Source organism: Octodon degus, unplaced genomic scaffold (assembly GCF_000260255.1).
Source record: "Octodon degus isolate 3935 unplaced genomic scaffold, OctDeg1.0 scaffold00025, whole genome shotgun sequence".
Lineage (NCBI taxonomy): Eukaryota > Metazoa > Chordata > Mammalia > Rodentia > Octodontidae > Octodon > Octodon degus.
Window position 1 is genome coordinate 18308172 of NW_004524601.1, and position 27284 is coordinate 18335455.

Sequence of the window (27284 nt, forward strand, 5' to 3'; positions counted from 1 at the left end):
CTTGGTCTTACCCATCCAGCGGAAAAGTATAACCACGAGCTATAAAAAGTAAAGCCATATTAATATGCTGAGCTGTAAAAGGCTCAAGTCAACAACTTCAGACAATTGCCAGCTCTGCTGATAACCCACTACTATTATGGACTATTGGACTATATTGGATTATTTTGCTGAACAGGAGTTGATTTATCTTTGATAATTACTCCCATCCCTCTTCTCTGTTTCCTATGTGTAGGATGATGGTTAGCTGAAGATTAGAGCTCCTGAAAGGGATTTCTAATTTGCTTATCTTCATTATTGTAGTGTAGATTTTAGTCTCCTTTTATCTCTTTCCTTGAATGAAACTATGCTTTTCGCTCTACCCTTTAGAATCAAAACTTTTATGTAAATTATTACTGCTAATGTCCAATAACCCTTTTTACCACCATTCATTCTATTTATAAATATGTAGAGAGGATAGCATTATATTTTTGCTTAATGGGCATGTCTCTTACTTTTCTCAGAGTTCTTTAGTTTGACTCTTAATGTTAACTCTGTGGCCTTTCTATTATCTCCCTTTCCTCCAAGTGTCCGTAATCCTTGTGTTTGTCACATTTGGGTTGAAGATATCTATTGATGCCTATGGACCACAAAGAGATCATTAATATTGAAGATGAAGCTTTGAACAATTATTGGCCTCTTCCTCTCTCCCTCCCACCCTCCTCTCCTCCCCCCTTGCACCCCCTGTCTGCATAGGTGGTGCTTCTCACCTCTGGGCTTCACTGAAAAGTGAGAAAGCCTTGAAGTGTTTCCACATGTTCCTGTGTGCTTCAGTCTCTCTAACAAAGAATCCCTCTATTCCAAAACTGAGAGCCAGAAACATAGAGATTGAGAGTTGTTCGTAAAGGGTCACTGGGAAAGGGACACTCTGTGGAGGGGGAGGAGGACGCCCCTGAGGGAAGGACAGAGGACTAGTAGGGTGCCCTCTCCCTGCTCCTTCCCTTTTGCTCTTTCCCTCTCCTTTCCTCCCACGCTGCCTCCTTGTGAAATGGGATCCTTCTTGCAGCCTACAGGTCTACCCCATAGAGCAAAGAGCTGGGGCAGAGAGGAGTGGGGCAGACTTGAAGGGACAAAAGGAAAATGAGCAGGACAAGTGGCTACCCTAGCTGAGCCAGGTGTGGTTTATTGGGGGGGGGGGCAAGAGAGTGGCACAGATGTAAGTGCTTAAGCGGATCTGCCACGTGTTTATCGGATTCCTAACCTGCCTTCCCTGATTTACCTAAGCAGCTCACCAGAGGGTGAAATGACCTAATTTGTTTCCATGGAAACATACAGATTTCAACACATCAAATTGTACTTTTAAAAGTTTTATTAAATGTGTAACATTTTAATGAAGATCCTGAGTCTACAAAACCCACAGTACTCCTGAGGGGTAACCGCAGCGAGAAGCAGAACGATTGGCTCTCCCTTGGAGTCAGTATGCTCTTGCTGTTTTGCAGGCTTTGTTTGCAAGGAGGAAGAAATGGATCTGAAAGCATTTGTAACTCTTCAAATATAATTGTACTTGAAAGGAATTCTTCAACATGCTGAGAATTATCCATTTGTATGTTTCAAAAGTTAATGCCTCTTAAAGTAAAGTGATAGTTTACTAAATTGGGAATGTTGGAAAAGAGGGGAAATAGGTATTCTTTTTATTTGGAAAAAAAAAAAAAACCCTTTTCATTACAGATCGTGCGTCCTCTGTGTCTATGGGTTCCTATCTATGGATTTAGCCAATTAGATTCAAAACATCAGGAAAAAAAATTGCAACTGTATTGGACAAGGCTTCTTTGTCATGAGTCCCTGCTCAATACTGAATCATACATAAGTTAGAGAAGACATCAGGTGTAGGGGAGGAGGTACATGGATTATAAGCAAATACCACCCCACTTTATGCAAGGTACTTGCATATCTGTGGGTGGCTTCATATCTGAAGAACTTCATTCTCTGTCTCAACAGAGTGACTTTGGTACTTTAAATGTGGACTCTAGAAGGCTGGAGATGTAGCTCAGTGGCAGGGCTCCTGCCTGGTAAGAGCAAGGTCCTAAGTTCAAGTCCCTGGTTTTTTTTTTGTTTTTTTTTGTTTGTTTGTTTTTTAAGACTATAAGTATGTAAGTGCCTTTTTAAAGCTAATAAAGTTCATAGTACTATACTGTATTTATTTACCTTACATAGCATGATGTTTTGATATAGCGATTACTACAGCCAAGCAAATGAACATATCCATCATTCTCAGAATTACATTTGGTTTTGTGGTGAGAAGACCTGAGCGCTATTCCCTTAGCAAACTTCCAGTACACCGTCCAGAATCATTAACTGTAATTCTCATGCTATATATGAAGCCTTGGTTCCTTTATTTTTCCCCCATTTTCTTCCATGATATAAATTGTTCTAAGCATTGTACGTCCCATACAATAGAGATAGCATGGCACTTTATCATTGTATTTGTCAATGTAAAAGGAAAGTAGCTGACTCTTACCTAGTTATAAGCCTCAGATTATTTTACTCAAAGCTTACGCTTTAATTTCTTGAGCGTTGGCTTTCAGCATGGAGAATTCCATTACTTTATGGATTCTGATTATCATTTGCAACTGTTTGGGGCTCTGAGGCAAGCGAGGCTTACTGAAAATAACAGCAGAGTCTTGTGCTGGCCGCTGGCATTTGTGGGATTTCATGCTGCCGATTGCTTGTGCCCATATTTTCCTGCTAACGTGATGTCTTCTCCAGGTGTGCTCTCAGCCTCGTCTTCCCTAATTCTTCATGAGACCTTTTACCTTACTGCCACTTTATCTTCTTCCCTTGGAGAGCTGGAGATTTACATTTTTTAAGGACATTCTTCATTTTAGCTGAGTTGTGATATTTACCAGTGTAAAGTTGCTTATTCTAACAAAAAATCTTAACATCTTTTTTTTTTTTAGCAATTCTATCACATTGGTAATATATTGATCAATTTCAACTGTTTTGTTTATTCTCCGGATGGATCGATTTTCTTGCTTCTTTTAGCATCTGGTAATTTTATAGTCAGTAAGAGAATAATTGGAGGCAAAAGGTCACATATAAAACTAGAGCTTTAATAAAAATCTGAGAGATTTCACTATGTTAGGAACAAATGCAATGTGATTTAGTTTCTAAGTAAGAAAAGATCCCAAACCCGGATGTGGTGGCACACACCTGTAATCCCCACACTTGGGAGGCTGAGGCAGGAGGATCACTGCGAGTTCCAGGCCAGCCTGTACTACATAACAAGACCCTGCCTCGAAAAGCTAAACAAAAGCAAAAACAGCTTGGAAAAGATCTCGAGAAGAAGGTATAGGATTTTGTCGAAGAACTTATGAGCTAAGTAGATGTCCAAACATGTCTAGTGAGTAAACCTCATTTAAACAGGGCTTAACCCACAGAGATGAGCTCAAATATATATGGATTTTTAAAAATATTTTATTTTACTTATTTGGTACAGGGTCTTGCTACGAAGCTCAAACTCATAGTGATTCTCCTGTCTCAGCCTCCCCAGTGTTGGGATTACAGGCATGTGCCACCAAGCTCATTGTCTGTGGCCATATGGAGCACGTGGCACGGGGCTGGCACGGCATGTGGTACAGGAGATCGAACTCGCGTCCTTGTGCTTCCTTGTCAGGCAGTTAAACTGCTGAGCTATTTCCCAAGCCCCGAGTATATGTGTTTTAATGTGTGTGTCCTTTTTATATATTCACATATATTATTATCCATATTTGACTATGTTTTCCTAGATATTCTTATGCATGTATTCATGGGCATGCAAATATATATATATATATATATATATATATATATATATATATATTGCTATATTGTATCATATGAAAGTAAATGGTCCAAAAATAGTTATTTACAACCCCAAGTAAGAAATTTTAAGCTAATTTTTTTTAGAGAGAGAGAGAAATAAGATAATTTTAACAAGTGAGAAAATGTAAAGTATCTTTGCTGAAATTCTTAAATGGTTCTTAGATTCTAACCCTCGACATTGGAAATTATCCAATGTGAATAGTCAAAAACTCTGCTAAACTATCTGTAAGTTTGTGCCTAAAAGTAGACATAGCATAGTCTCTTTTGAAAGATTTAAAAATAGAAATGGAACTAAATTCTGTCTGATAATTTAAGAAAAGAAATTGTCTTCACATTGCATATATATATAGTAATACGAAGACAGTAAGAAGTACACATACAATGCATTCTTTTGTGGTTAGTATATAAGACTATATCTTTAGAAATATTTGGCTTACAATTTAAGACAAAGTCTCCAAAAATATTACAGACTTAAAGTAATTTGTTTTCCCTCACTATGTTAACTGCTGCATAGCAAATATCTCTAAGTTGGTGGCTTAATTCAATGACCCTAATTATCTCATAGTCTCCGGAAGTCAGGATTTGAGATGCGACTTAGCTGAGTTCGACACTTTCACAGTCCTCTGAAAGTTGGTACACCTTATCCTTTGCCAAAACAAGAGAAAATATGTTTTGAGATTTTCCAGGTGAAAAATCACTATATTAAGTCTACTAAACATACATGTAATATTTACATGATTAGGTTGTCTCACACTTTTACCTTTTGTATTTTTTATTATGGTATCAAGTCAACACCAGCCACTATAGCAGTCAGAAGAACACCCTCACTATTCCCTATGGTGCCAGCACAGAACAGGTGGAGCCATGGACTAAATTTTAGCATTGGGAATAGAATTTAATGCGTGTCTTCAATAGATTGTTGAGAAATTTCAAGAAGACCATGCTTGACATATGGTATTTACACTAGGTACCAACATCTGTGATATTAGAGAAGTGAATCTCATTTTTAATAATTGCTTAGGTGATAAAGGTTGGTCTGAACCGTATAAGAAAAGCTCTGAGAGATTGCTATTTAATGACGAAGACAAAGCAGTGTTAGAAGTTTTACTCGATTTGTATGTTTGACATTTTATTTTCCATGGAGCTAAAATGAATCTGTTTCTCTCCCTCTTTCTCTTTCTGACTACTTTTTTCTTTTTTTGAAATAGACTGAGGTGCTTAGTGAAACAGCTGGAAAAAGGTGATGTCAATGTCGTAGACTTAAAGAAGAATATTGAGTATGCAGCGTCCGTGTTGGAAGCCGTTTATATCGACGAAACAAGGCAAGTCCGAGCCTCCTCTCTCCCCACCTTCCTCGCCCTTTCCCCCTCTTGGTTCCTCTTTCTTACCCTTCTTTCATCTCAAGCAGAAATGTAGCATGTCTTAGCATGTTACCAAAATCAAAATCTTATTAGAATTTGAAAGGTTCTTTTTCATATACCTAATTACCTGTACTTGGATTCTTTTTTGAAAATACATATTTGAAAACCAAATTTTTGAATATAATAAAATCATCAAAAAGTAGAAGTTATTAAGTGGAAACTAATTAAAATGTCCTCTCTGGCATCTTTACTGTCTTTGGGCCCAGTACTGTAGTACTGAGTTTTACTCATGAAAGAATTTTCCCCATTATCTGGAATTTCAGAGTTCTTAGTGAGGAAGAAGGTGTTAGCCGCTTACCCACTCTCTTAAGGTGTATCTGTCACAGCCTCTAAAGAGGAAATCCCAAGAGGGATTGCTGTGGAAATCCCAAGAGGGAAATCATCCAAAGTTAGCCTCTAACTATCAGCCTATAGAGTGGCCACTGGGAAAGAAAGCTGTGAAGAAAGTTGTTGGCAATTGCTGGGGCCCTCTGCAGGTGTACTTGCCCTTTGGGGATATTTGACAAACCAAACCCAGGAGCTCCAGCCAAGTGTCTCCTGGTGCTCAGACAGAGGTGACAGGGAAAGGAGAGCTACCTGTGGGCCCAAAGCTGAGAGGAAGCCTGCAGAAGAAGAGCTGTGAACTTTTCAAGTTTGTCTCAGAAAAGACCTTGGGTTTTTCTAGAGCTGGAATGAAGCTGAAACAGAAGCCTCTTGAAGGACCAAAAAGGATGGACATCAATAGTGAAAAGAAAGCAAAATACCAGAGTGACCACTGGTACAAGAACTAGAGTAGGAATTGTAAAACATAAGCCAAAATGTAAGCAGGCATTTGTGATCCTGGGTTCTTTCTCACCAGGTAAGTATGAGAGGGGGTACACCATGGAGCACCACAGCCACTGTCTAGTCAGACTCTTTGGCCTGTGAGTCCCTGGCCATCCTGTTTCTGAACAACCAGAGAGACTGAGGAAATGAGGTACATGGACAGCGAACACCCTATCCTGCGCCCCTTCTTCTCTGCAGGACAAGGGCAAGGCCTGGGCTTGGGAGAGGTGGAGAATGTTGGACTAAATATGAAATTGAAGCTTCTATTCACCTTTGTGTGTAGGACTGTGTGTGCACACACAGACACACACACACACATGCATACACACAAATGCAGGCACACACACAAATAATGTTTGTTATGTAATAAATCCACATGCTTTAAAAGACAAAATAATGATTAAGGCACCTCATGAAAGTCATGCCTATGTCTTCCTTGCTGTCTCCTCCACTCGCAGAGGAAATCTCTCCTGTATCTTTCCAGAGATGTATTACGAAGTGCTAGTTTGTATTTTTCCATGCTTTCATGGATGGTAGCAGAGAACATGCAGAAGATAGAAATGGTTTTTCATTTTACTTCTTTCACTAAATGAGGGAACTCGGAAACCTTGTACCATGTTCTGAACGTCTTTACAGCCAATAATGAGGATTTTCACTAGTAAGAATCGGAAGAGCTCCCAGGGGAGATATGTTGTCCAGGGGTTGCCTTGGTCCAGAGAACAGAATCTCTGCTAAAGCACAGCTTGGAGTTCTAAATCTTGGGGGGCGGGGGGGGCTAACAAAGCATATGTCTACATCGCAGATTTTTTCTACAATCATTTTCATGATTTATTTCTCCAAATACACATAAAAGTTTATGATCATTTCTAGGAGAATAGAGATCAAGTCTGAATTTTTAAAAAACCTAACATTCTTATAATTTTTCTTGTCTGTGCTATATTGTTTATAAGTTGATTTAGTTGCACAGGCTTAAGATTTCTTCCATTTGGACTTGACATTTTTTCTTACATTTATTAATGAAACTTGGCAACTTTTGCCTCCAAGCATTTTTTGGATATACATCCTTCATCTTATAATGGTACAATGCCAACTATTTTCTGGCTTGCCTATGTGTCCCTCTTTCATTTGATAGATTATGATGTTATATTTTATTATGGTTTATGTCTAGGTGTCCCCCCCAAATCCTCATGCAGTCATGGGGCAGCTTCTGGAATTTGGGGTTGATCACTGTGTGTGTGGGTGCTGCACCTGCCCTGACACTCTGCATTACAATGTCAGGAGCGGGGAGAGGCTGGCTAGCTGCCTGAGCTGCTGCCACCACTACTTTTACTCTCTGCTCTTTGCTGCCCCTATGAACAGCTTCTCTGGGTCATGTGCCACTCTGCTTGAGCCAGATGAGTATGGACTAAAACCTCCACTGACTATGAGCTAAATAAACCTTTCCTGCCTTCCTTTTGGGTGTTGGGTATTTTGTCCCAGCAATGAGAGAAGAGTAACTGAGACATATTCACTCATTTTTATGTTGCATTTCCTTTCCTTGAAGAGCATGACTCCATAGATATTTTGCTAACTTAGTTCCCAATAATCCTTAACTTGTTTAAATATATATTATATTTAAAGCATAGTTCAGGGCTATCCAAATAGCTCGGTGGATTAAAGCACCTGCAAGCAGGTGCAGAGACGAGGTGTTCAATCTCTGGGCCTGCTGTGCTAGCCCTGTTCCCGGGGCAGGGTGAGATGGCAATTGAGACTGGGCATGGTGGTGCACACCTGTAATCCCAGCTCTTGGGAGGCTGTAAACAGGTGGATCACTATGAGTCCGATCTAGTAGTGAGACCCTGAACACTCTGTAGACCCTTCTCTAAAATACAAAATAAATAAATAAAATAAATAAATACATACATAAAGCATAGTTGGCATTTGAAAATTTCTCTTTTGTAGGGAAAACATTTTGTATGATACTTAAGTATGTTACATCAGTTAAATTTTAGGTCATTTGTTTTGTTTTGCTTTTTGTTTTTTATTATTTTAATGAGAATCAAAAGCAATGAGACAGTTGCAAAACCAATTAGTAGGACAGTTTCAATAATTTGCTGTTTTCATAGTGGTTATTCATAGTACAAAAAGCAGACATGATATCCTGTCCAAACACTATTAGTACAAATCTTTCTTTGATTTTTGCTCCTTAAAACAAACCACCCCAATTCCCAGAAATAGTTCATTCCCAGCTTTTGCTCAAACCACATAAAAATGGTCCACTTTTTCATTTTAAAATCTGTATGACATTAGCATTTTTAAATTGGATTAAAAATAATGCCCCACATTTATATCATCTTCAAAAGACTTTTAGCTTTATTATCTCACATTAGTCTCACCACAATCCTATCGGATCGTCAGAGTAATTGTTACTGTCTGCCTTTTCCATTGAGAGAATGAAAATTCATTTAAATATCAAAACAACCCTATGAGATAAAAAAGTCTATTTTACCATCTTGTACATGAGAAAACTGAGTCACAAAAACTTATATAAATTCCTATGGGGTGACCTAAATAGTGGAATTAGGGTTCTGGTAATTTGCTTCCAGAGTTCAGATTACAAATCTTACCCCAAGCCTCTCTGTAATGTTTAATCCAAAGGCGATTTCAGAGGCTTATTGGAAGTTTTATGGCTCTCTGTGTGCAGTCAGGGTGCTTAGGTCGGGGGCCAGCAGCTCTGCTGTGGTTTATCTCTTGCTAATTCAGTCTTAAGCAATGACATGTTGATAGTAGGAAACTTATCAGAGTGGGCTATCACACTATGGAAAATGCCACGAGAGCTACAAATCAGGATTTGGTTTTCCCTAGAAATCCTTTTGTTAACATCACGGTACTAGATAAACCCAGGATTACCTCTTACAAATTTTCCAAGAGCTATGATGTTATGGTAGAAATATCATCTTAAGAAATTCTAGAAAACAATGCTCAATTTGATTTGATTTTCTAGAAATATATCAATATATGTGTAGAAAACAATGAAAGATGTTGTTTGAAAATTGACTGGATTGGAAAAGAAATTTGACTGTGCTGAAATTGACTGGATTGAAAATTGACTGACCAGTGAGATAGCTCAGTGGACTAAAGTGCCTGCTTAGGTAAGCTTAGACAAGCACAGGGACCACAGTTTGATCCATGGCATCACATGCCATGCTAGCCCCACCCCAGGGCAGGCTGATCCAGCCACAAAGCAAAACAAAAAAAAAAAAGAAAGAAAAAGAGCAAAAGGCCAATATGTAGTAATATAGGACAAAATGGGGCTTGCTAGTTGGTTGAAAACACATGTGTATGTACACAACACACACACACACACACACACACACTTACCTCTTGTGACTAAGCATTAGTGACTTCAGGATTTCAGCTCATTTTTTTTTTTTTTTTGTCTTTAAAGATTATTTTTGTGAGAAAAGAGTTTCTGATTGAAGCTGAATTGTGACCTTTGTGGGGATTATAATAAAATTCCCTAGTGAATATGACCATTTGCTGGTATTTTAAAAAGTTTTTTATGCAAATGCCAGTATTTTATGAGTCTTGCTTTCAGATGCATCCCTAGAGATTATTATTTTTCAAAGTTGCACAGTTGTAATCCAGAAACATGTGGGCTCAAAACAAAGTAAAACAAGGTTGTCCTTATTTAAGTTGGGACATTGCCAAACGAAGTAGCATCTCTGTCCTCATGAAGAGGAGGGCAGAGAGCTGACTAGGATGTGTAATTTCAGACATAGACCTTACACTAATATCTCATAAAAATATAATTTATTCTGATTAATATAAATCAACCTGTCTTATGATTATCATATTTAGAACATAGATACTAGGCTTAAAAATAGTAGGTTGTTTGAGGATCCCATGATTCCTCTACTCAATAATCTCTTTAAGGAATTACCTTACATCTATAGGACCTAGATTTATACTTTAAAAGTAATGAGGACAATGATCATTTTATGAGTTGTGTGAAGATTACATGTAGTGTAACATTTATCAGAATAAAAGTTGGAGAGTTAGGGTTATAGCTCAGGTGCTTTAGTGCCCGCCTGTCAAGTGCAAGGTCCTGACTTTGTTTCCCAGTACACACAAAAAAATAAATAAAAGTTGGAAAAGAGCCATTATTCTGTCATACTAATACAAAGAAAATACACTTTCAACTTTGGAAATGTATAACACATCAAGATTTGTGATCTACCTACTAGTGAAAATACCTAATTTCTTTTTTCCTTCCTTCCTTCCTTCCTTCCTTCCTTCCTTCCTTCCTTCCTTCCTTCCTTCCTTCCTTCCTTCCTTCCTTCCTTTCTCTCTCTCTCTCTCTCTCTCTCTCTCTCTCTCTCTCTCTCTCTCTCTTTCTTTAACTTTCTGCAAAGCTTTATTCCACAGGGGCTCAGTCCTTGGCAGCTGCCTTCCTCATGGTGGCCAGCAAGTTGCTCAGCTCCTCTTGCTTCCTCTTAGCATGGATGTCTTGCTAGGGTGGTATGGAATCTCAGTGTTGTTTTATTTTGTATTTCTTAAATGACATTCAACATCAAATGATGCTGAACATTTTTTCACATATTTACTTGCCATTTGTAATTCTTCCTCTGAGATGTGTATATTTATCTCAGATGCCCATTTTCAGATTGGGTCTTTGAATTTGAGAGGACTGATTTTTAAAAATTCTTTATATGTTCTAGACAAGAAGGATTTTGTTAGAGGGACAGTCATCTATAATTTTTCTCAGTCTGAGGGTTTTCGTTTTACTCTGTTGCAGATTTGCTTTTTTTTTTTTTTTTGTGATACCAGGGATTGAACTCAGGATCCTGCACTTGCCAGGCAAGTGATTAATCTACTGAGCTATCTCCCCTGGCCCAAAGATTTACTTTGAATTGAAGAAACTTTTCAAAAACGATGAGATCCAGTTTTTCATTCTTTGAATTATTTCCCATGGATTTTGGTTTTTGTTCATGAATTCTACCTACCCCTATGTGTTTAAGATTTCTACCTACATTTTCTTCCAGAAGATTTCATGTTTCTGTTTTAATATTTAAATATTTTATCCATTTTACTGTAGTTTGTGCAAGGTGATAGACATGGGTCTTGTTTTAACCTTCAGCATGTGAAAAGCCAGTTTTTCCAGCACCATTTATTAAAGAAGCTGTTTTTCTTCCAGTGAGCATGTTTGGCCACTTTATCAAAGATAAGGTGATTGAGTGCATTTTCAGTTTTGTGTGCATCTTTTAATCTGTTTCATTGATTCTCAGATCTGTCTCTATGCCAGTACAATGCTGATTTTATCACAGTAGCTTTATAGTATAATTTCAGGTCAGGGATTGCATTGCCTCCTGCCTTTCCTTTGTTTCCCAGGATTTCTTTGATATTCTGGTCTCTTCTGGTTGTAAGTGAATTTGAGGAAAGTTTTCTCTAACTCTGTGAGGTATGTTAATGGTATTTTAATTGGGATTGCATTGAATCTGTATAACAATTTTGGAGTATGACCATTTTCGCAATGGTGGTTCTTCCTATACAGGATCATGTAATATCTTTCCGTTTTCTCAAATCCTCCTCAATTTCTTTTCTCGAAGTGCCATAATTTCCACTTTTATGTCTTTGTGAGATTGATTCCTAAGCATTTCACTGTTTTTAGATATTGTTGTGGAAGGCATGGTTTCCCTAACTTCACTCTCAGTGTGTTCATTCTTTGTATACAAAAATGCTACTGATTTTTGGGTGTCGACTTTGTATCCTTTTGTTTTTCTCTCTTGTCTAATTGCTCTGGCTAACATTTCTAGAGCTATATTGAATAGGATTGGAGAGAGTGGACATCCTTGTCTTGTTCCTGATTTTAGAGTGAAGACATTTAGCTTTTGCCCATTTAGTATGATTTTTAGAAGTGATTAGATGGCTTTTTATCAGGTTGAGATATACACACTCTACCCTAATTCTCTGTAGGGTTTTTATCATGAGTGAGTCTTGACTTTGTGAAAAGTGTTTTTGCATCTATTGAGATGATCATGTGGTTTCTGTTCTTGGTTCTATTGATGTGGTGTATTACATTTATGGATTTCTTCACCTTGAACCATCTCTACATTCCTGGAATGAATCCCAGTCAATCATGTTGTATAATATTCTTGATGATCTGCTGTATTCTGTTTGCTTGTATTTTATTGAGGATTTCTCATCTACATTCGAGAGATTGGGTTGTATTTCTCTTTTTTAGTTGAATCTTTCTCTAGTTTTAGAATCAGAATAATATTTGCCTATAGCTTTGAGTTTGGGAGAATTGCTTCCCTTTGGATTTCACCAAAAGAATTAGAAGAAAGTTGGCATTAAATCTCTAAATTTCTTGTAGAATTCTGCTGTGAATCCATCAAGTCCTGGGCTTCCCCAGTAAAAAAAAAAAAAAAAAAAAAAGGCCTGGGCTTTCCTTTGTTGGTATTTTTTTTAAACATTTTCAATTTCATTTCTCATTATTGGGTTATGGAGAGTGTATACTTTCTTGACTTTCATATGTTTCTAGGAAACTGTCCATTACTTCCGTGTTTTCCATCCTGCAAGAGTAAAGATTTTAGAAGTAGGTATTAATGATCTTCTGAATTTGTCTAGGGTCTGTAGTGATTTTTATTCTTTATTACATTAACTTGTCTTTTATTCTTTCCTTTTTTGGTTAGGTTGGCTAGCGGGTTACCAATGTTATTTGTTATCTCAAAGACCCAACTCTTTGATTCATTTATACCTTGTATTGTTTCCTTCTTCTCCAATGCGTGAATTTCTGCGCTAATCTTTATAATGTCCTGCCTTCTTTGGGTTTTGGGCTTGACTTGCTCTTCTTTTTCTAGGAGATTGAGGTGAAAAATAAAATTGTTTATTTGGGCTTGTTTTGTTGTACTAATGTGTAAATTTACCACTATAAATTTTCCTCTTAAGACAGCTTTCATTGCATCCCCCATGTTTTGGTAGGTTGTATCTGCATTTTCATTTGATTGTAAATATTTTTTAATTTCTTCTTTAATTTCATCTGTGACCCATTGGTTGTTTAGGAGGTTGTTATTTAATTTCCATGTGATTATGAGTTATGTTTTGGAGTTTCTTTTTTAAATAATTTCGTTTTATTACACTGTAGTCAGATAGTATGCATGGGATAATTTCAACTCCTTTGCATTTAGTTAAGAATGCTCTGTGTGCTACAATGTGGCCAGTTTTGGAGACTGTTAAATGTTCAGCTGAGAAGAATGTGTATTCTGTTTTTGATTGGTGAAACACTTTATAAAGACCTACCCAGTCAATTGCTTCATAAGTTTGGTTTAGTTCTGCTATTTCTTTGTTGATTTTTTGTTTTTTTTTGCCTAGTTGATCTCTCTGTTTGTGACCATGGAGTATCGAAGTCCTCACTTACTATTGCATCATTGCTCATTTGACTTTTCCTATCTGTTAAAATTTGTCTTATTGTGGGTGTGTCCTCCTACATTGGGTGCATATATGTGTACAGTTGTTATCTCTTCCTCTTGAAGATTTCTTTTAACAAGCGTATAGTGACCTTCTTTATCTCTTTGAATGATTTTTTTGTTTGAAGTTGATATTGTCAGCAACAAGAATAGCTACTCTGGCTTTTTTCTGATTTCCTGTGGTATGGTGGATTGGTTTTCATCCTTTGACTTATAGTCTGTGAATTTCCTTTTGACTTAATTTTTTTTTCTTGTATGCAGCATATTGTTGGATTTTGTTTCTCAAACCACTCTGCTAGTCTGTTTCTTTTGATTGGTGAATTGAGGTCATTTACATTGAGAATTTCAACTGATAAGTATTGGCTTATCTTTGTCATATTATTTGCTTGCTATAGGTTCCATACTTTTCCATTCTTTTTAATTACTTGCTCTGTTTGGTGGTTTCTTTCTGTTGCTCTTGAAGCTGCAGACACGTCTCTCTTTCTCTAGAATATCTTTCAGTACTCTTTATAGGATTGGTTTGATGGCCATGAATTTCTTCAGTTTTTCTTTGTCTTGGAAGGATCTTATTTCACCATTAAATCTGATAGATAGTTTTGCAGGGTACATCAATCTGGGTTAGAAATTATTTTCTTTCAGGATCTGAAGTACTTCACTCCAAGCTCTTCTTGATTTGATGGTTTGTGTTGAGAAATCTGCCATAATTTTGATGGGCTTTTTATTGCAGGTAATCTGTTTCTTCTCTCTAGCAGATTTTAATATTCTATTCTTTTGCTGAATTTCTGAGATCTTGATTATTATGTGTCTAAGTATAGATTTATTATGATGGATATCTAGAGTTCTATATGCCTCACCTATTTTTGTGTCAGGTCCTTTTCACATGTCTGGAAAATTTTCTGTTAGTACTTCTGCAAATAGTCTTATTATGTCATTTGTGCTATCTCCTGCTGCTTCACTGACACCTATCATTCTTATATTATTTTTCTTTGCATCATCTTGTAGCTGCTGAATTGTGGCACTACTGGGCCTTCTATATAGAACATATAAAGAATTTTTAAAAGTTAGTCCTCCAAACTTTAAAGACCCAGTCCAGAAATGGGCAGGTGAGATGAATACATACTTCTGAGAGTAAGAAATACAAATGGCAAATAGATATCTGAAAAAAATGTTCAACATCATCAGTCATTTGAGAAATGAAAATTAAAACATTGAGACACTCCACCTCAGCAGGTCGATTGGAAAGGAGTCATGGGACCAGGAGCCAGCAAGGCCCAGAGGACATGGACTAGGCTCAGCTGGAAGGAGCAGAACACAGAAACCAGACCCAAACCAAGTCCTCCCAGTAGAGACTGAATTTGTTAGATCTAGATCCAGTGAACTGAAACATACTACTGGGCTCAGCTGAGCCCAGACCAAGGCCCAGAATTACACTAGTATTCTCATGGTAGAGAGGTGGCAGCAGGTAACTGGGGTGAGCTAGTCTGCCTGGAAGACTCCAGGTGCATGAAGGGGAGGTGACCATACAGAACTCAGGGCAATTAATTTGAATACAAATTCCCAATTTTTTGTTTTTGAACCAAGGATTGAACTCAGGCCTTTGTGCTTGCCAGGGAAACTCAAATTCCCAATTTAAGATCTGCTTTGCTGTACAACTATAATGTTTGGTCCTATGGTCTAAAGTACAGACCCATTAATTTCAAAAGTTTGTCAATTTCTAAACTTCATTAGCTGTCATTAGTATTGCTAATTGTACTACTATAAATAGGAAACCATATCAGCCTTAATCACATGTTTTCTTTTGAGCATTAGTATCAGGAAGTGCTTGGGTAACCGCATCAAAGCTCTACACTGAAGGATAGAAGACAATGTCAAACAGAACCCAATATCTCACTCCTAATCAATAGAGAAGACAAAATCTTGAGACACACATAAAACAAGAATCTCCAACACAGGGGAGATACTTAAAAAACAGACTTTTCAGAGAAGTTCTGACTGCAGTGATACAACTATGTAATACAAAACTTTCACAAAAAGTTATCATAGAAATCAAAATAAAGAGTTCTTTCTGAAATAGAAAATAACAAAAGAAGGAGCAAAATGCATTCTCAGACCCTGAGCCTACCCAGAACTAAACCAGGAGACATCAGCATAGAAGAAATTAGAAGCCACACCTCTGAAATCTCTGAATAATAGCAACTGAAGTAAAGAAACAACTACAGAAGAGTATAGAGGAAATCAGATGAGAAATAATCTCACAGGTAAAAAAAAAAAAGAAATGACGACTACAACGAAATAATTACTAAGCTTGTATGAAGAAGACATTAAAAAATAGAAGAGAATAGAAAAATGATGGAAAGCTTGGTTGAGAAATATAGGAAACCAATAGAATTCATGAAGCAGATTCAAAGATTTAATTTCCTGTACAGGAAATTAAAAACTCCATTAAAAGCTGGCAAAACTGAATGAAAGTGAAGATAGACTTTCCTTGAAGACACCATTGTAGCTAGTGAAAAGGTAAGGAAAGATTTCTTAAAAATAACTACGATCCAGGAAATAATAATTCAACAGCTTCAAGATGATGTAAAGATGAACAACATAAGGCTAATAGGCATCAATCAGAAAGAAGGAGGCAACACAAACTACATAAAAAAGAATATGGGCAGAAGTAATAGCAGAAAACTTCCCAAATATGGGGAAACAATCTGACATTCAGGTAACTGAGGCACATAGAACTCCAAATAATATCAACTCAATTAAAACTACACCCAGACATATGACAATCAAGATACCAGAAATGCAGCACAAGAACAACATACTAAAAACCACTAGAGAAAAGCAACAGACCACATTTAAAGGAAAACTCATTGGAATAACAGCAGATTTCTCCTCACAAACCATAAAGTCAAGAAGAGTATGGAATGAATTACTTCAAGTCCTACAAGAAAACAGATTCTAAAATTTAAATCCCTATAGAATGTTAAAAAAAATAATTACAGGTCTTTTACACAGATATTTAGAAATCAAACCATATTCAACATTGTAGCACTACAATCCTTCTACATTTTGTTTTTCTTGTCTCTCATTTACTTTTTTTTTTTTTTTTTTTGTATTTTAGGGTAGAGTCTACAAGGTGTACAGGGTCTCACTACTAGATCCGACTTGTTGTGATCCGCCTGCTTACAGTCTTCCAAGAGCTGGGATTACAGGCATGTGCCACCAAGCCCAGTCTCAATTGCTATCTCAGCGTGCCCAGGGACGGGGCCATAATGGCAGGCCTGGGGATTGAACCTCTGGCCCCTCTGCCTGTCTCATTTACTTTTATTACTTTTTCTTTTTTTAAACACACATTTACTTTAAAGAGACTATAGCAATAATTGATATGATGTTAGAAGCAGTACACATTTAGAAGACCAAAATGACAGGTATTTTAAGTGTAGTTTTAGTATTACATATTGCTATCTGCAATGTAGTGGCTTAGTTCACAGAGATCAGCATATAGGGTTAGTCAGGGTGAGAATTCTACCCATTAACTGCTATTTTCAAGGACATGATGGCATAAAGTATGAAAAGGGTCCTTTGAAGACTTCTCCAAATATAGTTTCTCTAACATCAATGGAACACCCTTCTCTGCCAAAGCAAAACAAAAAAGAGGAATATAAATAAAGGACTGTTTTATAGTGGAAAAAATATATATGTATATACAAGATAGCTAGGATAGATATACAGCTACTTTCTCTTAGTTCAATCAGAAGAAAGGTTTGTACTAATAGTGTTTAGACAAGGTATCATGTCTACATCTTGTCCTCTGAATAACTACTACAAAGGCAACAATATGCAAGGTATTAATATTGTAACTGTCTTACTGACCTGTTTTGATACTGTTTCATTGCTATTTTGTCTTTTTTCTCATTAAAATAAATTAGAATTAATTAAAACTTCAAGAAGTATGTGTGCAAAGCCCAGCCCTTTCCCATAAAGGCCATAACATGGATATCCTGGGGTGGAATTTCAGCCTCAGTATTTTAAAAATCTTCCTCAATGATCCTCACATGCAGGCTGCAGTGGCTGAGGAGCCTCTCTGAATGTCTTGGGTGCGATACTCTGTTGCTTCTAATTTCCAGACTTCTGAGTGTGGCTATGCAGATCACTTATTGCCCCCTTAGCTCTAGCTATCTGCACTTAGAATCCTAAGCATGAACAGAATCCCTTCCTCCAGAGACCTTGGTGATCAATGCAGGCAGAGCCCTCACCTAAGCCCTTTCAGACAGGTTTCTTCCCGAGCACCCTCCCCATCCTCTCAGACCTGGTGTCTTCCTCAGAGAAACCAGATAGGCATGCCCCATGGAAGGCCCTTCCACTGGTCTGCTATCTGGAGTTCAGGATTTCAAGTTCCAAAGCCATGATAAAGGAAGAAGGCCATCACAATCAGTGCCGTGCTAGATAGCTATCTCCCAGGATCAACACCATTTCCAAAACAAGGTAAAATTTAATCTATATTTAGGGGGAAAAGCCATTTCCCTAAGGACACAGAATCTGCGGTGACCCAGCTGAGCACATAAAGAAGACAACTTGTCCATAACTGTTGAGACAAGTTTAGCCTCCTGGGACTCTATGGTCCCAATCTTTCAAACACCAGAGTACAACCTTCACCTTAGTTTAGTTTTAATTAAAAGACCCATTCAAAAGATTTTCTCATAGAACAAAAGAGCAGTCTGAACAGAAAGTAAAATAAAGCCTCTGCAGATGATATGATTTTTTTAACCCCAAATATCAATATTTTTCTTTCATGCATTAAGTTAAAAAATCATCTTGGATCCCCAATTCACAGTGGGGAATGTTGCATTACTAGTTGAAATAAAGGGTGAGGATGAGGATGTAAATGCCAAACAGGAATGTGGGGTGGGATGGTCCTTCTGGAGAGTCTGGACTTAAAGAGAATGTAAGGTTAGACATGGACACACCAAAAGGGAGACAAAATAGTGTTACTAAAAAGAATAAATCAAATGCTGCAGGGAAAACCACTGGCTGAATTCGGGAATCCCTGACTCTTCTGAAGTCAAAGTAGGAGAAAATAAATGACTCGCTATGATATGAGTATATGAGGGATTGACAGGGAATGAGTTTGTGAAAGGCACTTTGTTTTTCCAGATTTTTCTTAGTGTGTGGAAAAAAATCATGGAAAGATTTGGTCAAGAAGTTATCCCTGGAAGGAATACAGGAAAAAAGAAAGTAGCCAATCATTGGTGGAAGATATAAGTGAAGATGGAGCTAGCTAGTACATAGTCATTGGTCTTCAAACAAAGACACATGAGGAGCATTGTAAAATCAAAAAGATTGATTAGTATTTGACTTTACTCTTGGGATACGGGCGCAACAGTGCTTGTGGCCACATTGTGAAGAGCAGATTTCCATGCTCAGGGATCAATGTGACAAGCTGTGTGTACTTAACCAGTACAACCTGCTCACCATGATGTCACGGACTCATGTGTGTTGCTTTGACATTTAGGGTCTGAGCAGAGAAGAAGGGAAATAGAAAAGAGTTGAATGAATGAACAACTTTTATAAACATTTCAATTTTAGTTGTTAGGAAACCCTACCAAGCCAACTTAAACAGAACACTGATGGCTGGTGCTCACTAGAAACACCAGTTCATTCAGGACATCCATGTCTGCAGATCAACCTTTCTGTTTTGTTAGCTCTAGAATTATCTCTGCCCATGCTTTCAAACAGAGCAATAAAATGCTGTTTGTTGTCGGTATTTCCAACTCTTACATCTTCGGTCTGTCAAGTCCAGCAGGAATGAACAGCCTTTGTCTTCCAAAGAATCAAAAGAATATATCTTTTTGTTTGTTTTCCTTGAGTAGTATACTTGTCCTTCAATCTTCATGTCCAGAAGAATTGAATATGCAATGATCAACCATCCTAGGAGACAGGTATAAGGTCAGTTCTACTTAAATCATGTGCCTCAAAATTGAGAATGGAGGAGAGTGTTTTTGTAAGAAACAACTATGTCCTTTTCACTAGGAAAACTAAAACATTGAAATTAGTACCCTGAGCAAGGAGATTTGGACCACGGTATATGAGAGATACTGAGGGAAGACTGACTGAAAGTTCAGCAGCTCCATCCTTGGCTTTGTGCTTACTGATGTTTAGCTCTGGGCAAGATTTACTTTCTGTAGCCATTTATTTTGCTCATATGGAAGATGAAGTCTCAGTCCCTTTCTGTTCTGGAATTCTATAGTTTTACCCACTTTTTCAACATCATCTTATAAATCCTTACTCACAGGCCTGGTGTGGTGGCACCCATCTGTAATCCCAGCACTTGGGACGCTGAGGCAGGAAGATCACTGAGAGTTGAAGGCTAGCCTGGACTATAAAGTGAATTTGAGGTCAGCTTGAGCTACACGCTGATACCCTGTCTCAAACAAAACAATCCTTACTTAGGGCTAAACTATCATGGCCACCAGGAGGGTGACTGGAGGGGCTTCTGATTATTTGCTTAGTGGGGAAGCATTTCTAAATATAAGTTCTTGGATGTTTTTATGTTATTTCCATTGGCTAGGACTCCAAAGAAATGAGCTTGAAGGACATATTCTAAGACATTGCTGGAGTTCAGTGAATCATTAAAAAGCAAATTATGATTTTTTTTATGAATTCCATTTCTGTGGTGTGAGTTGTAGGGGTGGTGGCTGCTTGGAGGGGTGTGTTTGTGGGCTGTTCTCACCCTGTAGATGGAGTGTGAAAACTGGGCTCTGCTAAAATCACACTATGTGGATTGGTTTTTATATTTTCTGTCCATCTGTGGTGTGTTACTTCATACAAACTTTCAAAAATGCCTCACTAGTGAAAAAAACAAAAAATGCTGACCAGATCTTTTGAGAATTGATTAGCCAAAAGAGGTCCACATATTATATAAGACTTCACTGAGCCAGCCAGATAGCTCAGTGGACTAAAGCTCCTGCTTGGGCAGAGCACAGAGACACGGGTTCAGGAACCGGGGTTAAATCCGCAGCACCACAAGCCATGCAGGTCCCACGCCCGGGGCATGCTGAGATGGCAATTGAGACTGGGCGTGGTGGTGTGTGCCTGTAATCCCAGTGCTTGGGAGGCTGAAGACAGGAGGATCACTATGAGTCCAACTGAGTGGTGAGACCCTATAGACCCTGCACTAAATACTTAAAGACTTCATTTATGGGGTACTTACAGTGCCTTATATAAATATAAACTTATATTTTCTGGATTTGAGAAATACGTTATTTTCTCTACTATGCATTTCTCATGACAATGCACTTTTTAAAAATTTTATTTTGTATATTTGGGCAAGGGCCTCATGCAGGTCAGACTCATAGTGATCATCCTGTTTTAGCCTCCCCAGAGCTGGGATTACAGGAGTGCACCACCATGCCTGGTTTCAGTGACTCGCTCAGTGCACCCAGGGTAGGACGGGCATCAGATATCGAACCCTGGGCCTTGAGCTTTCCAGGCAGATGCTTAGACTGCTGCGCTATCTCTGTAGCTCTCACACTACATTTTATAATATGTACATATCGTTGCATATAGTCCTGAAAAAATATAAATTAGATATTTATATTTTTCATTGTAAAATTAATAAATTTGAGATGTGCAGAAAGCAATTGATTGGCTTAGGATCATGTAAGTATTAAACATTAGAGGTAAGTTCAAAGTTAAGTGGAAGTTCAAAATTAAATTGCAGATATTCATCTTTCCTTATGAACAGAACAATTTTTTAAAAATGCTTTCTCTTCTAAGAACACAGCCTCAGCCACAGATTCAGTGTGGGCGTACACTAATTGATTTCAGCTAGTTCTTACTCTCCAGTTTCCTAGCCAGAGGGTTTAAACATCAACATGTGATTGACCAGTGAGAACGGTATAAAGGAAAAATGAATAGTACTGTTGACAAAAGGCCTCTCCTCCGCAGGACAAAGCGGCACTGTCTGTGAGTGTGATGTTTGGAACTGGTGCAGACACCTTGCTACAAGCACAAAAACAAAGCTGCTATTAAAGTCGATGCACTAGCTCAGCGGTCTAAGTGCCTGCATGGCAAGAGCAGGGACTGGGGTTTGATCCCTGGTACCACATGCAGCACTGGCCCTGCCCCCAGGCACGCTGAGCTGGCCACCAAGACGGCATGGTGGTAAACGACTGTAATCACAGTGCTGTAGAAGCTGAAAACAGGAGGATCACTCCGGGTCCACAGTGAGATCCTGTATGAAACACCTAAAAGCTAACTAAATAAATAAATGATAAAGTTGATGAAAGAGGAAGGAAACCTAAATTGTGGATGACATTACTGGCTGATTTAAAAAAAAAAAATCCCTCCTGAAGGCAAAACAACAATAAAATTTTTTTTTTTCTTCTTCAAGAAAATCATACATTTTCCTGTCACTTAAGTCCCATTGCTCTCAGTTTGTGTCACCTGTCTTTGAGAGGACCCAGCAAGCCAAGGTGGATCACCTTGCTCCAAACCCATATTTTAATCTCTGTCCAGGGACCCCCACTGTCCTACCAATAAATCTGAACAGGGCCAGGGAGATGGCTCAGTAGAGTAAGTGCTTCCCTGGCAAGCACAAGGGTCTGAGTTCAATCCCTGGTTCCACCAAAAATAAATAAATAAATAAATAAATAAATAAATAAATCTGAACAATATTTCTTGATGTTCAGTTGGCTACTTGTAATGCATAATCTATTTTCCTATCAAGCAAAACAATAGGTGGATTAAATGTCCCAGGTATCTCACAGAGCATCTTGATCCTGGATACAGCCAACAAACATAGATTGTTCTTGAGCAAATTTACTGAGTAATAGAAATTCCTTACTTAAATTTCTCCCAGTAAGTAAAAGAAAATGTTTTTTCTACATTCAGTCAAGGAACCTCATTCCATCTTCCTTTCATTGGGCTCTTGCTCTTCTCTTAGTTCCACGCAAGGCTGGGGCTGGGGTGAAGCAACCAGCTCAGGATTCTAGAAATTTGTTTGGCTTGCACTGTCACCTTCCTCATATCTTGGTTAGGAGGCCAGGCAGGGTACAATGTGTCTTCTCCAGACCTCTTCTGCATTCCCTCCTGACTCCCCCCTGATTAATCCAGGGAATTTTTGGATAACAACAGGCATGGGAACTTGTCTTGAACTCATCAATAGTCTTCTGTATTCTTTGCCTGGGCCTTCCTTTCTTCCACAGGTCCTATCTTTTGAAAGTCAAAGAAAGAATAAGGCTTTTGCCATTCCTTGAGTAATTGGGCATTACATGTAGCCGAGCTGGCGAGTGAGTGCAGGCTGAGTGTACAGACACAGTGGGCCAGGGATATAGTGCAGAGGCATAGAGCCTTTCGCTTTAACTTGGAGTGCTTAGGAGTTCTGGAAAGGTGAAGACCAGAGCACAGAATGGCCTTCTTTTACGTATCATTTTTCTGATTAGGAAGGACATATACCTGTGTGGAAAGTGAGAAAAATCTATACCAGGGAAATACTGTTTTGTTGTGGTGAGATATACATCAAAATTATTAAAATGGTAAATGTTATGTTGTGTATACAAATCAGCATATTTAGGAATATTTAAGGCATTGTGCAACCATCATCGCCATCTATCTGCAAAACATTTCATCATCCCAAAGAGAAGAGTCTGTTCCCATGAAACAATAACGTTCCATTTGCTCTCCTCTCAGACCTGTATCTTCTTCTTTTTTAAAAATTAATTTAACTTAATTTTGAAGAGTAAAAAGAAAGGCAAAAACGAATAGCAGAAACAAAGACAGAAGCAGGGTAACATACAACAATGCATATGTTGCATATTTTCAAAACAAGAATAGCTAATTGACAGTGGTTGTTCTAGTATCTATTATTATCATCAAATTTGTTGCTCATACCAACATATATAGTTATCCAAATTTGGACAAATAATTGAATATTACTGTTTTGTAGAATACTTCTTTAGAGATTTGTTTCATTTCTTTAGGTGGGGGATAGGTAACTTTTTTTTTTTTCTACAACAAAACTAGTCCTTTATTTATACTTTTGGAACGTTAGTAACACGTGGACACAAAGTTGCCTAGTGACTAATAGCTGACCCTAACCAGACAAGATATTTATCTCAGGACTAAGGTAGCTTGTTTGCTTTAGGCTCTGAGGCGTGGTCCCACCTACACACATTTGATCCATTTCCTGACTTCTGCAGCTCCCAAGATATACCCTCTTCTGTTTTGTTTCGTCAGAGATGAGTGTTCCATTGAGTTAGAGAAGCTGTATTTGGAAAAGTCTTTAAATCTTGATGCCAGTCCAAAGATTGTAGGTACTTGAATTTTGCAAAATAACCCAGTGTAGTCCAATAGTCCTGAGTTACCAGAACAGCTGGTAATTGTCAGAAGTTGTTGACTTGAGCCTTTTACAGCTCAACATATTAATATGGCATTACTTTTTATACCTCATGGTTATACTTTTCTACTGGATGGTCAATACCAAGACCTATATAACTAAAAATGTAACTTTTGCTGTGTGACAAGGTCAGTCAAATCTCTTCAGGATTTACCTTAGAAACATGTACAACACCTTGTAGATCATTAGTCAGTGTCAGCCATCTGGATGAATCAGGGCCATTGCTTGACCAATTTATTCTTTGTGAAAGCCTGAGAGAATTTTTTCTCTCTAGCTCACTCTCCTTGGGCACACTATATATCATCAATCACTTTCCTCTATGGTCCCATAATCTCCTTGATCAGAGAATTTGGGACACCACTGAGTTATAGGATGTCACAGCAGAGGTTCTCTTATGGCCTGAGTCATCACTGACCTGAGGAGACAGGGACAAAATATTGGCTATCCTTTTAGCTCATCTATCTCTCTAATTTTTGGCCTGCAAACTTTAGTTGTTAACCATCCAGAAGAGAAGCTTAATGACATTACTCTGTAACAGGCAGTTAAGCTTAACGTTACTATCTATCTGTATCTTCTATTTTACCTTCTGCTTTTATGAATTTGCATACTCTATTAAATGAAATTTAATGACAATAAAAATATTTTTGGAGATGACTTTCACTGCCTCTTATAATTCATAGCATCTTTACTTTTCTTTGGTTCTCATCTTCTTTCCACCTTGTTTCAAATATTTCCAACACCATGACATCCTCCTTGATCTACAAGTTAGAAAGAGAACTTAGCCTAATCTGTGCAGACATGTACCCAGCTGGTCAAAGCAATTTCTGTTGTGTTGGTCCTTTGTCTCTTCACCCCACTATAAACTCTGACATTAGCATCTCCTCTGTACTGACAAGGAATTAATGCATGAAGTATTTTCCTAAGATTGCACAGATACTTGTACAGCAATTAACCACTAAGAAGAATATATGCAGTGTATTATTTGTTGAAACTGTCCTTCCAATTTGATTTGAAACTGTCTCATTGCTATCTGTTTATCAATAAAATTTTGAAAAAAAAATTAAAAAAAAAGATTGCACAGATAATAGGTGATAAAGTCAGGAATCAGTATCCTGAGGCAGTTTTCCCAACTGCAGAGGGTGCTTATTAATCAAAGATTTGGTAATTAGTGAATGTCAAGCTTTGTGCCCAATGGAATATTCTCAGAGATGATTTTGAGCAAAGGAGATTCCCTGGTGGGCAGCTGAGAGTCCTCAGCAAGGCCTAGGGCCGTTCTCTGCCACACCCACCTCCCCTATTTCTGTCCATAAACAGCTCCAAAACATGATCTTGATCTAAGGTCTTCACGCAACTTGACTCCTGAGAGCTTTCCCTCAACGACTGTGGGGACAGTTCTGCCTGTCCTGGGAAACAAGCCCCCCCTCAGCCATGGCCCCAGCTTCTGAGGGTGAGCGTAGAGGAAGCACCAAGCCCTTCTCAAGCCTTAGCTGGCCTTCAACCCTATCCTCAGCCAACCTCATTTTAGCCAAAATCTGCCTCTTGAGAATTGATCCAATGTCAGTATTACTGACTTGTGCACCCAAAGTCCAGTCTTCACAGCCTCTCCTGTGGAACACTCTTCTTCTCACTCTTTAAAAAAAAAAAATAGGGGCCGGGGAGATGGCTGGGGCCGGGGAGATGACTCAGTGGAATAAGCGCTTCCCTGGCAAGCGCAAGGGCCTGAGTTCAATGCCTGGTTCCGCAAAAAAATAAATAAAAAATTAAATAAAGATGACTAAACCAAAGGAAATGCTGATCAAAGTGATGAGGTTGACAGAAAGAGCAAATAAATATCTTTTTAAATTTCTTGAAGTTAATTTTAAATCCCTCTTGGAACAAGACAGAAAATAAATGATAAGTAAACATGCTTCATTGGTGGCCTGGAAAAATTAAATGAAATGTACTTAGCACCATGGATACTGAAACCGACATGGCATTGCAAACATATTCCCCTTTTCTATCCTAATACTGAAATGAATGTGCTTCGGTGCACCTTGAAATTGTTCCCTATAGCATTATTTCCTTATAGGAGAATGACTTAGGTACTGGCATTAGAAATCAATCTGAACTTCCTCCAACAAGAAAGTCTATGGTGAACCAAATGCCTGAATCTTTTTTGTTTTGCCAATTGTTATTTTTATTAATCAAAGCCTATATTACATAATGATTATATTCATCCTACAGATTTGGTACATTTACATAACACACCTTGATTCTTTTTTCTGTCCCTCCCATCTCTTGGTCTCTTTCACACTCGCAAAAGATCTACTAATTTTCAACTCTAACAGCTCTATAGAGCTGATATAGACTGACTGTTGGTATTATTAGTGAGTGAATATGAAGATAGCTAGGCATCTTGTAAGAGAGCTAACCACAACCATAACTTGCATTTTAATACTTAGAAAGTATAATTGTTGGCACTGACTGCCTGGAAATAGCTGTGGGTACTTGGGTGTAACTATTTTCCAGAAGTCCACTGTGGACAGAAATACTTCTCACTGACATACAATTCTAGGAGTCAAAATCCCATGACCTCTTCTTCCGCGGCCACCTCCTTCTTTTCTTCTCTTTCCCTGCAGACTTTCTAGTTCAAAACATAAGCCCTGTGGGAGATGCGTCATCTGATTTTAAGAGAAAATTTAGGCTATAATTAGCTTCCCAGAATCAGTTGATCAATGATGGGACACAGAATCAGTTTTTGACAGCTCATATACACCCATGTTTAGGGGCCCTCACTTTATGCTTTATCATCTCCTTTGGGACTCAAAGAAAAGAGTCTTATCAAACAGTGACAGCATTTCTCCAAGGTCACCAGGGGGTAAAGTTTTACATATACATTTATTATTGTTTCTTTCCTGTGGAGACATTTTAAGGATTCCTAAGATAAATGTACCAATGATTGGGTTTTCATCTTGTTATTTTTCTTAAATACAAAGTCTTCAGTTCTTTTTTTTTAGGTTTTGGCTTTTTTACTTCATATTAATGTTTACATAGACCTTTCCATCTGGCAAGTTATTTCTTCAGTAGTCAGCTCTAGGAAGACACTCCTGACGTTTTTCAAGTGTGATGACTCCTCTATTTCCCTTATACTTTGTAGCTAGCTCCTTAACTGCACTTATCTCACAGTACTTCATGATTTATTACCATGTTTGAGATCCCACCCACCCATTCCCACTTGATGGTGATCTCTTTGGATAAAAGAGATGTGCCTTATTTACCTTTGCATCCAAAGGATCTGATTGAGTGCTTATCATGGAGCAGATATTTAGTAACATGTCTGCTGAGAATTTTATGATTCTAGAGACATTTATTGAGTACCTACTTTGCACAGAACCATATCCTAAG

The 27284-nt window shown here is 38.0% G+C and overlaps 1 protein-coding gene across 3 annotated transcripts in view; it reads left to right on the forward strand.

Moving 5' to 3' along the window:
• Pde1a (phosphodiesterase 1A) overlaps window positions 1-27284 on the forward strand; it is a 387035-nt gene that overhangs the window by 263732 nt on the left and 96019 nt on the right. For all 3 annotated transcript variants that reach the window (XM_023712341.1, XM_023712342.1, XM_023712343.1), the window contains exon 2: window positions 5046-5159. In XM_023712341.1, coding sequence (XP_023568109.1) covers window positions 5046-5159 — 114 coding nt within the window. The remainder of the gene's footprint in view (window positions 1-5045; window positions 5160-27284) is intronic.